General features: G+C 39.2%; 1 protein-coding gene across 1 annotated transcript; it reads right to left on the minus strand.

Annotated features, from left to right (window-relative positions):
- Positions 1-7,261: 7,261 nt before the first annotated feature.
- TIMM21 (translocase of inner mitochondrial membrane 21) lies at positions 7,262-11,707 on the minus strand. Its single transcript, XM_026843154.1, has 5 exons — positions 11,451-11,707; positions 11,254-11,351; positions 9,963-10,036; positions 7,841-7,946; positions 7,262-7,748 (listed from the first exon to the last, which is right to left on the minus strand). The coding sequence occupies exons 1-5, from the start codon at positions 11,656-11,658 to the stop codon at positions 7,656-7,658; spliced, it is 579 nt and encodes a 192-aa protein (XP_026698955.1). The 5' UTR covers positions 11,659-11,707; the 3' UTR covers positions 7,262-7,655.
- Between the last annotated feature and the right edge of the window lie 66 nt (positions 11,708-11,773).

Genomic DNA, 11,773 nt, shown 5'->3' on the forward strand with positions numbered 1-11,773 from the left:
ATACCGCAAACCCTTCCTTTTACTTGCAAGATATTTTTGCTACATTTTCAACTTTTAACTATATATCATTACTAAGAAAATCTACATATACTGAATTTGAATATAGGACTGTATTAATTCACATTCTTCTATCATATCTATAGATTATTTTACATAACATACAGAATAAAAAAACCTCTGAGAATTTACTAAGAAAAAACATCAAATACTTCCGCTTTTCAATTATTTACAGTACAGTTTGGAATCATTGTTTCAAATATTCTTGGTATATCATAATGATATATATATACATTCCCAGCTGCCTAAGGAGAATTTTCACCAGAGTTCTATTATTCCCTGTTCTGAGCAAATGAATATCTCTCTGGGGACTAAGCCTCTTATTTTCACCCCCAAAAAAGAAGGGGGGAGATCTTTTCACTTTCAGACATTTTTCTTTTTCCAGTGCCAACTGTATTCTAGATCTTCAAGCAGATTTCATAAGTGTATATACAGAGGCCAGTTATGAGCCCTTACTGTCATCTTTAAACTTGCTCCTTGAAACTTTTTATCCTTTATTTTTTAAAAAATATTTTTGTTTTCCATATGTATTTCTATCAGCTTACAGGCTGCAACAAATCCTAAAAGTAGGCTTTGACTCAAAGTGCGCCCCCAGTGTTTTTTGAACCTAATCTTAAACAGGTCAGCTTGCTGATGATTTACACATTGGAATAATCCCATGAGTATTAGGATGGATGGGAACTCTTGTGATAGTGAGATGAGGCTCAGAGCAAAGTGAATTGAAATTGTGAAAAACCCCAGCATATCTTCTTAGTCTTTTCATTTCTGCATTTGCATTGTTTTGACTCTGGCTTCCTGGCAGTAATTTTTTTTCCCAGAGCTTTAGTAACAATAACATGGCAGTTTTACATCAGAAAGTAACTGTCATATGCTATAATTTTGTGCTTTCCCAGAGAAAAAGAAGAAGGAGCTTTAAAAAGGAAACAGCGAAATGTTTATTGCTTTGCATTTACCGAAAAGTGAAGCTGAACCTTCCAGTTACTTTGCTTTCTCCCCAGCCAGGCATCATCCAGTGAGAGGACGGAACACTCTGAGCTGCTTGTCATGCAGAAGGAGCTCTGCATGGCCAATGAAGCAGGGACAGCATTTTAAGAAACAATCTAGGCTAACAGTTTTCAGAATTACAACAGGGGTGTTCTAAAACATCAAGTTTAAACTCACTGAACGCAGCTGTTCTCCTTCAGTGCAAAACTACCACCAGGTAAAGTGGTACTGCAGAAGAGATCAATGTTCTCTAAACCAGATGTCTTGATGGACTAATCTTTACCTAATCTTGATGAAGGTGTTCCTGTATGTTTGCTTGCTTTTAATGGGATTTGAGAAAATTTTTTAAACATGGATCCCAGCCTGGTCCATAGGGACAAACAGAACTTCAGTCTCACAAGGAATATGGAGAGAAATAACTAATTCCCACAAGACATCCTTGTTAGCAAGAGCCACTTACCTTGTTTTTCTGCAGCCAAACTACATGCATATAGAAGTTTAATACCCTTGAAATCTCATGGGGCTTAAATAATCTCACAGGTGATAGGTATCTAGCTAGGAGGAGGATGATAAATCAAGCTATGAAGTTCCTTTTTTTTCCTTCACTGAAGAGATTTTACAAGAAAAAGGATTCCCAAAAGCTTTCCTTCACTGAGGTTTGAAAGCATTTGAGCCTTGTATTTGTCATTTATCCAAATTAAGAACACTAATATATCTATGCCCAGGTAAAGGTGAATTTTTTTTTTCTGCTACATTTATTTTGCCTTCATTTTATCAAGTATATTGTCAGCTTTTCACAAAGCAGGAAAAGTTATATCCTTTAGCATTGTGTCCCCCTATTTGAGAAACATAAAGAAAAATAGGCTTGTTTAGCTAGCGCAATGAAGCAAGCAGCAAAAAAAAAAAATGAGGAGCATTATATGGACTGAGCACTCATCCTCGTAAATACTACTTCTAGACACAGACAATATGGAAAGAAGTTTTAATGGAACATGGTGTTTTTCAGAAATTTTGAAAGTAATGATATTTAAGGCTAGCCAGTTTTCTTAAAGAAACAGTGGTGAAAATCTCAGTACCATTTGGCTTCGTGAACATTTTGTATGTGTGCCCATCTCTTAGTGTTGCATTTAGCTAGCAGTCTGGCATCAGGGCTTGAAAACAAAGCATACTGATGGAGTACACTTTAGTAATTTCACAGAAAACACAGCTTTAAAGGAAATACCAAACGTTCTCCTGAAATTACAGGAGAACATTTCTAGAGATCTAAAAAACCCTCCATTTATGTGGCGCTTTGCCAACAGGAGAGTAATTAGTGCTGCATGGTAAAAAGACCAACTGTGTTACACAATTCATCTGGGGCACAACCCATGTCACTGATTATAAATATGTGAATGTCAGAAGCTAATTACAGTTACTGAGGTCTTTCTCCCTTTTCTCTGTGGGAGTGATGATATTGAGGAAGGTGGCCAAGAGGAAAGGAGACTGTCAGCTATACATACAGCTCACATGTAGCTTCCCTAGTCTGTGAATAACTTTTAGATCTAACCATGATAGGGTATGTAATGCAACTTTAGAAAAGAGGATGACTGAAGGCACCCTGAAAAGGCTCTGTAACCCTTCCCACTACGGGGAGACTGACTGACTGACTATGTTCCTTGGACTCCAGCAAAATAAGTGAGTTAAGCTTTAATTAGGAAATAGCAATTAATTGTTCCTGGACATAATTATAATTTTACACTTATGATGGCAAGTATATTTTTTACTTTTTAGAAGAACGATATTATCCTGCCTTACCAGTATTCTGCTGTTTAGAAAGCAGGATGATATACAAAGATAATTTCTATATTGTATGCTCCTCCACTGCAGCTTCTTTCCAGCCTGTGAGATGTTTTGTTTGTAACCAAATATATGGAGGATGCCACTAGGGCTGTGTATCCTGCTGCTTTGAGCAAGTGTGCTCACTCACCTGTTTTATTGCAACTCCACAGGAGAAAGCCAAGTTGTGCAAATGACAATGGCGTACCCCATGTAAGTACAGGATGAGAAACATTTTATTTATAACCCTATCATATTTGGGCTACCCTAATAAAAAATAAGCTTAAAAGTAATCCCCTGACTTGTTTGTCTAGAATTCTTGGATTCAAGTTTCTTGAAGTGCAGTGCATAAACCAGAGGTTTGTATTTTGCTTTTAGACAATCAGAGAGCACCATGGAGAAATCGTGAAGGTCAGTTGCACTGTGGACAACTCCACATCTGTGTCTTTTAAATTACACTTGTGTCTCTTCCTTGTTGCCACTTTTGGTCTGTCTCCATTTTTCTCAGATGGGTCTGGACTGGTTGCCAGAGGGCCAGAGAGAATCATTATGTTGACTCCTGACGCCTGTAATTGTGGCATTTATTTCCAGCTAGGGAGCACAATAGTGAGGACTGACACAAAGGCCAAAGTATGACAAGGGCACTTAGTGCAACAACTATGGTACTGGAAGCTTTACAGACAACTTTAAAAGCTTCTATTCTGATATCTCAAAGGGACCAAACAACCAGGGATCTGATTTTCAAATAGCCAGTTCTTTACCACAGTCCTTGAAGGATATTATATTTCTGTGCATGTTAGAAAGTTCTTACTACTGAAAAAACCTATAAATAAATCTGGTTGCGAATAATCAAATTCTTGGTCTGTCTTCTCAAGCTGAAGCCAAACATACACATTAACACCAATGGCCAATTCTTGCTGTTTCACCACAAGCCTGATATAGTTTCATGTACCTGTACCATTGGAAAATCATCATGTGAGGTCATCAACTTTTCCTTCACAGAAAGTTTCTAGTCCTGACAGTTTCTTTCTTCAGTGCAAACAAGGCTCTAAAATAAGACAAAAGTGAATCTAACAGCTGGACTCTTTGCTGTACCTATACCATTTACTATAAAATAATAGTTTTTATATCTTGCTTTCTCCCGCAGTAAAGCCCACTGAAAACAAGTCACAGCTGGATTAATGAGAAAGCAAAGCTGGGATGCAGAGTTACAGGAAAAAACCTAGCTTGTCAGTTTACAATGGGGGTTTACAATGGCTTTCACACAGCTTGATATGGTAGAAACTCATAAAGGGTGGGCAAAAATAGTTATTACATTTTCTAGTTTAAACTGTGTATGTTTATATAGTCTTGCTTTGTAAAAGGTGAAGAACGATTACTTTTTTATCAAAGTATAGTATGGGCTTCAGGCTAGTAATCTTAAAATTACATTATATATCTTATAGTATTTCTGATGTGTTCTGACAGTTCTCCATCTTGCATTCATGACAAAACCCTTGCAGAGATGGTTTTCAGTAACCACCATAGTATAACTCATGCTTATAGCAACTGGACATAAGGGGTGGCAGGTAAACATAGTATGTAATGCTGTCATTACTGCAGCAGGTTGCAATGGTTTTTTTTTTTTTTTTTTTTTTTTTTTTTTTTTTACTGGGTTATAAATCGATTAGGTTGGTTTGAAAATGTATTCTGAAACAAAAGTTTTGGCAAGTGTAATGCTAAGAATTGGGAAGAGTTCTAAGACAAAAGGTGTTATTGACTCTACTGCTTTCAAGAAAATAACATGAAAAACAATGGGAGTCAAATGCTTCCATTATTTCCAGATGGACTTCAATGATGTCAGTAACTGTAGGTAAAAATAAAAGTTTATCAAAGTTACTTCATGGTGATGATATCAAGTACCACAGCAATTTCTCATACTTACCATAGGGAGCCACTGACAGCAGGGAGCCCCTAACATGGACTACCATCACTTTTGACTATGTGTAAAATTGTGGGCTTGTTAGTCTTGACCAGCATACATTGTGGGATGAAAGAAAGCAGACACATTTACAACTCTGATGAAACTAATGGATATGAAATAATTTCATCAATCTCAACTGATGTTCGAAATTTTGTAAAAATCCTTTTGGCTTGCACAGGACAAGTCAATTGTATTGTATATAGTGCAGAAATTCCAGAATGCCTTGCTGTTTAACACAGGCTTAAGGGTTAAGATTTAAGGGCTGATAACAACATCAGTGTATGCTTCATGCAGGGATAACTCACTAGTGAACTAAAAAACTCAATACACACAATAGGTAACTGCAGTAAAATTCATTAGTTGGTGTTTAAGAAAGTGTTGTTTTCAGTGTAAGTGTTGTTGTAAGAAACTCAAGCTTGAAATGTTTTGGTTGGTGCTGCTTGACAGATCAGCATGACTGAGTCTGATTATTAATACACAGTTAGGCTTACTGCCATGTTGCACTAAGGAAGAAACTCAGGTGGGAAATTTGGTCATGAACTGAGCTTTTGAGTTTCTGTAAATCTACATGAATTTGATTCCCAGAAGATTTAGGAGGCAAGAGGAGCCTAAGAAAGCCAGTTAATATTCAAGGATCACCTCCTCTAAGCTCAGGATTGATGCATCCTGACAAAGAGGAAGTCAGGCAAAAATGCCAGGAGGCCTGCATGGATGAACAAGGAGCTCCTGGACAAATGCAAACACAAAAAGGAAGCCTATAGAGGGTCGAAGCAAGGACAGGTAGCCTGGGAGGAATACAGAGAAACTGTCTGAGCAGCCAGGGATCACGTTAGCAAAGCTAAAGCCCTGACAAAAGCAAATCTGGCCAGGGACAGCAAGGATAGCAAAAAAAGCTTCTATAGGTGTACTGCTGATAAAAGGAAGACTAGGTGAAATGTGGGCCCTCTCCAGAAGGGAACGGAAGACCTGGCTACATAGGCTATGGAGAAGGCTGAGGTCCTCAATGACTTTTTTGCCTCAGTCTTTACTGGCAAGTGCTCCAGCCACCATCCAAGATGCAGAAGGCACTATAGGCCAGTCTCTCTTCTGTGCCTGGTGAGATGATGGAGCGGATACTCCTGGAAACTATGCTAGAGCACATGGGAAATAAGGAGGTGATTGGTGACAGCCAACGTGGCTTCACTAAGGGCAAATGGTGCCTGACAAATTCGGTGGCCTTCTATGATGTGATTACAGAGCTGGTGGATGAGGAAGAACTGTCACCTACATGGACTCATGCAAATTATTTGAGACTGTCCCATGCAACATGCTTGTCTCTAAATTGGAGAGACATGAAGAATGGACCAGTCAGTGGATAAGGAATTGACTGGATCATCACACTCAAAGAGTTGTGGTCAATGTTTTGATGTCCAAGTAGAGAGCAGTGATGAGTGGCGTTCCTCAGAGATCAGTACTGGGGCCCGTGCTGGTTAATGTCTTTGTGGGCAACACAGAGAGTGGGATTGAGTGCACCCTCAGCAAGTTCACCGATGGCACCAAGCTGTGTGGTGCAGTTGACACACTGGAGGGAAGGGATGTGCCATCCAGAGGGACCTGGACAGGCTGGAGAGGTGGGCCTGTAGAAACCTCATGAAGTTCGACAAGGCCAAGGGCAAGGTCATGCACATGGGTTAAGGAAATCTCGAGCACAAACACAGGTTTGGCGATGAGTGAATTGAGAGGAGCCCTGCAGAGGACTTGGGGTTATTAGTAGATGGAAAACTGACTGAGTCAGCAATGTGTCCTCACAGTCCAGAAAGCCAGTGGTATCCTGGGCTGCATCAAGAGAAGTGTGGCCACCAGGTAAAGGGAGGGGATTCTTCCCCTCTATTCCACTCTTGTGAAGTCCCACTTGGAATACTGTGTCCAGCCCTGGGGCCTCCAGTTTAAGGACAGGAACATGGTCAAGCAGATCCAGAAGAGGACCATGAAGATGATCAGAGGGCTGAAGCACCTTCCTTATGAGGACAGGATGAGAGAGTTAGGGTTGTTTAGTCTGGAGAAGAGAAGGCTCTGGGGACACCTTACAGTGGCCTTTCGGTACCTAAATGGGGCCTACAGGAAGGCTGGAGAGGAACTTTTTACAACGGCATGTAGTTACAGGGCAACTGCTTTAAACTGAAAGAGGGTAGATTTAGATTAGATATAAGGAAGAAGCTCTTCATGGTGAGGGTGATGGGCACTGGTAGGTTGCCCAGAGGTTGTGGCTGCCCCCTCCCTCGCAGTGTTTAAGGCCAGGCTGGACAGGGCTTGGATCAACCTGGTCTAGTGGAAGGTGTCCCTGACCATGGCAGGAGGGGTGGAACTAGATGATCTTTAAGGTCCCTTCCAACCCAAACCATTCTATAATGCTATGATCTATGAAAGCATCTAGAATGAAAACAGTGAGTTTGTCTACACGTGAAATACCACTTTCTTTATTGCAGTGCTAGTGGGAAATCCAAGCAAAAAAAGACAAAGAACTCCCCATCCAAACCTAAAATCTTGGAAGACTCAGTTTTTGGGTGTGCAGAAGTATTATCCAGCATTAAGCTGTTTATTATGAGCCATTACTTTCCTATGTCAAAAATATTTGCCATAAATGATGGCTCTACTACATTTCAATGGCTTCACTTTAAATCCTGTATCTGTCATTATGAAAGATCTTAATTGAGGCCCTGAAAGGCTACTTTCTGCAACATTACCAAAAAAGCTGCAAGATACAATCCAGAACACCAAACAGTTCCTGTGCAGACTTGCTACACCAGTATCATCCAGTACTCAGTGAGATGAGGCAGCAACTTTAATTAATTACTGGCTATCTGTTGTCTTCTATGACAATTGTTCTTCTAGGATACGTGTCAACATCCACGAATATGTAGCGGAACTCAAATTTTCCTCTCTCAGGATTCTGTAAGGAAAACAATTTCAAGCTGTTTTTTTCTCTTCGGTAGTTTAAAATCAAGATTAAGCTTGTCAGCTCTATCAAGCAATTGTACATACCTCTTTGACTTCCACATGGACTGTTCCCCGTTTCCCTGGTTCAGAGCCTTCAATATAGAACTTCAAACGCATATGTTTCAGTCCATCCTTTATGTATTCAATGTGACTAAAAACAGCAAAATGAAACAAAAACCCAAACCACCCAGCAAGAATACATATTATATTTGAGTTAAACTTCAAATTTAAACTTTTTTAAAGGAGCTGCTCAACTATTTTGGGAGAAGGTGTATTCCAGTGCAACCCTTGTGCTACCATGGGTTCCTTCTCTACCACTCTTCCCAAGCTTTACTATGAGTTTCTAAATTCCAGTGGAGTTAAAAGAACTAATCAGCAGTTAAGGATTAACATATGAATTGCTTAAACGTCCTCACCCCAGTCCTTCCCTCAAAACTCAACAGCAATCCAAGGCTGAAGATTCTGAAAATTCCTTGCATTTATTCTAAAGAATCCCCAGATTCAGAGCCTGATATTTAGAAAGGAACACTCACATCACACAGACTGCCAGGGGTTTTTTTAGGCACTTAAACTAGTTACCAAGCCAAAACACAAAAAGGATGTTTTGTCAGCTTAATTATCAGGTTGCTTAAATCACATCAAACCAAAGTTTACTATATGCTTTACTTATTTTAGCAATACTTTTGTTCTACTGAAGTTGTGTAACTTTGGCACTGATCAGATCTCCAACCTAAATGATGATATTTGGACTGGAATTAGGTTACACTCAAGTATTAGGTAAACAGAAAGGTCATGTCACTTTCAAGGCAAACACTTCCAGAAACTAATGGTCAAACTAGAGTTCTGGTGCCAGGTTATGTTTCCTACTGAAATTACTAACTGCTGCAGACTACCAAACTCTTATTTCCATCAGTCATGCCCAGATACACACTGTGAATTAAATTTCCAATAAACACAATTTTAGGTGACATGATGGGTTACAGAGAAAAGATGAATGAAGAGCCTTAGTACAGTATATTCACATTCAATGTGTTCATCCACAAAAAAAAATATCTGTAGGTTTTTGAGACATTTAAGGTCATCCTTATACTGCAGACACACTCTACAATGTTACAAAGTCTTATTTAAAATACTAGACTTTCAAAATGATGGAAATGAAATACTAGGAATGTTGATAGTACATTTACTTATTTATAGTTTGTTTTACAGACAGATGCTTAAAATGTTTATGCATATACTTTTCATTTAGCAGCTCCACTTTAAACACTTTTTCACAGAGTCTGCTGAATAAACTTCCACCAGTAAAAGTCACATTCCTCTGGAAATTCTCAATTTCATGGCTCAAGTTGTGTATCTGGTTTATGCATCCCATCATGTATGAAACCTTCTTGACTAAATTTATGTCAAAGAACCCAATAAAGACAAAGCCCCTATTGGGTTACAGTGCAGGGAGGATTTACGTTTTGTAAGAATTAGTTCTGTTCCTTCCTTCAAAAGGAGAATAATAAACACACTCATGAAAGGTTTAGGTGAGAGATGTTCTGTTACGTACACAGTATAGATGTGGCAGCAAGTATGAAAAAGCAATATAACAAATGGGCAGTCAATACTGCTCATCAACTCAGGACAATATAGTCACTGCAGTGACTACAACCTGTACAGTCAGAACCAGTCTAGCTTTAAACAGAGCAATGTGGATTCCTGAAAGTCTGAAAGTTAGTACCTCCAGCTCCTTCTGGTCTGATAAAAACTACTGCTTCAAAAGAAGATAATCTCTCAACAATTTTTCAAAGAACAATTTCTCTCTATTTGAGGGTTTCAGACTGTAAACTTCAGTCAGATCCCTGCTCCCCAGACGCATGCCTAGGCCTCTGTACTACTCTCTTCAGACTCCCCCTAACTTTTGGAGACGAGCTCTATGTTTACCATGCTGACCACTGCTTCTTTTGAGGCACTCAGAATTGGCATTTTATAGTGTATATGCACTGTATTTAGTGGTATGTGCCACACAAGAGGTACTGCAAAAAAAATGCTTTCATTTGTACTCAAAAGTAACAGGGTATGTCACATACAGTTCATTAATCTAGACCTAACTTGCTATGATGTGACCCAAATGTCTTCGCTGTACAAAAACTAGTGTCTGTATGGAGCAAACACTAAAGGGCACCTGACAAGCTGTCGTCTTCCTCTTCTTGTTGCCTCCCCATAACCTTTAATAGATTCACCAAAAACACCAATTATCTACAAGAGAAAAGAGGTTTGAGTTGTCAGAAAGTATCACATTCAAACAGATATTCCAGTATCAGCTGACACCCCTGATGTGAATGCATTTTCTTTCAGCAAAACGCCCCTTGTGAGTCTGATGTCTCAAGAATTTATGAAGTGTAAGGAAAATTCTTCTGTATTTCAGTGCTTTTCTTTACAGTCACATATTAAATGTTTCAAATAACTCCTACTAATAACTTCCATTTGTACTGTCCTCTGAGATTATGACATTTTAATCCCCCTTCTTGCTCTGTATTTTACACTTTAATGACATTTTGTGTAAGAAGCATGAAATATTTGTTCGTCTCCTACAAGAGAGTATTTTGGTTTAAAATGCAAATACACTCCCCTTCACATTACCTAAAATCCACTACTGTTTTAAGAAATTGACTTTCCCCCCCCCCGATCTATAAAGCCAGACCAAGCTAACCTAGTTTTAAACTTAAAGTTGGTTAGAAAGGGAGGGTGATTTTTATCCTCAGTGGTATCTGTGGCAGCCTTGTTTGAAAGCTATTCCATGCATTTCTTTCCTAAAGTAGTGGTTTTCAGAATCTAGTTTTAGATTGTTTTGTTTAAATCTAGCTACCTTATGTGACTGTGTGATCACATGATTGTTCTCTGTCTCTTTTCCTGTTAGCCACAGGAATGCTAGCCGTGTTTCAAGTGAAGAATTTAAATTCCTGGATACTTACACAGTGCTTTGCAGAATGACAGAACTCTAGTGGTGACAACAGAATAACTGTGCTGAGGAAAGGCAGCAGGCTAGATCTGCAAAACTTACATGGGACCAGCTACCTCCACGACCTGTAGAACTCCTGAGTACTACATTTAGTAGGCACTCAGGTATGTCTATAAGACTTTCTGTATGGGGACACAAGCACGTGCTCTGAACGGGCAGACACTATATCTGCATCAGTTGTGCTGTGGTACACTCACTGAACTTTGGCTTTTAGCAGGCTCGTTCACTCGGGCTCAGTGCCTGCATGAACTTGTGCTAATGTAGGCTCCAACCTGGAGCTGACCCACCTCTGGCCAGCTAAAAGCACAGGCATATCTGCTGGTGTTTGTCTGCTAAGCACCAGGTGGATCTTCCTACAGCTCTGCATGTGAGATTTCTTGTGCAAATTTTTGACTCAAAGATAGACAGGAACTACTGAGAAACATAAACTTATGACTAAGGTTCAAAAACCAACCTCAGGGTGAGATCTGCATTTCTCCAAGGCATCTCCATAGATCTTACTTGGACTAGAAGAAGAGAATAGCTCTTTAAAAATCACATAGAACAAACCACCTGTAACAGAAACAACAACAAATGGAATGAAAACTAATCAAATCAGATGGAATTAATGAAAAGCTTCTTCCAATAAAGATTATAATTTTTAAAAATAACCTGTAACACCAATTCCAGCAAGCACCACAATAAAATAGGTAAAGTCTCTTCCCGCTTCTTTCACTGAAATAGAGAAAAACAACACAGGAGTTAAAATCTTGGATAGTAAGACCTTCTTATATAAATGCTCTTGTATCAGCCTGCAGCTCAACATTTTGGGAGAAGAAAAAATACCAGTATTCCAGTAACAGCTTCCATAATGCCTCATCACTAAAAGAAACTGAGACCCTGGACCACCTCTGATACTGTACAAAGCATGTTTATACCTCTTTATTAAGACCGAGAACAGCTCTTATTGCCACTTTTTGTGTATGAGAGCTATT

This window comes from Athene cunicularia (genome assembly GCF_003259725.1).
Source record: "Athene cunicularia isolate RWA chromosome 2 unlocalized genomic scaffold, athCun1 chr2_part1, whole genome shotgun sequence".
NCBI lineage: Eukaryota > Metazoa > Chordata > Aves > Strigiformes > Strigidae > Athene > Athene cunicularia.

Excerpts from the sequence above, each read along its gene's own strand:
- TIMM21 (XM_026843154.1), bottom strand. The coding sequence starts at position 11,658 with ATGAGGCATTATGGAAGCTGTTACTGGAATACTGGTATTTTTTCTTCT. Across the intron at positions 11,352-11,450 it reads TGCTGGAATTGGTGTTACAG|GTGGTTTGTTCTATGTGATT; the intron begins GTTATTTTTAAA and ends TTTCTGTTACAG. Across the intron at positions 7,749-7,840 it reads TCCATGTGGAAGTCAAAGAG|AATCCTGAGAGAGGAAAATT; the intron begins GTATGTACAATT and ends TTTTCCTTACAG.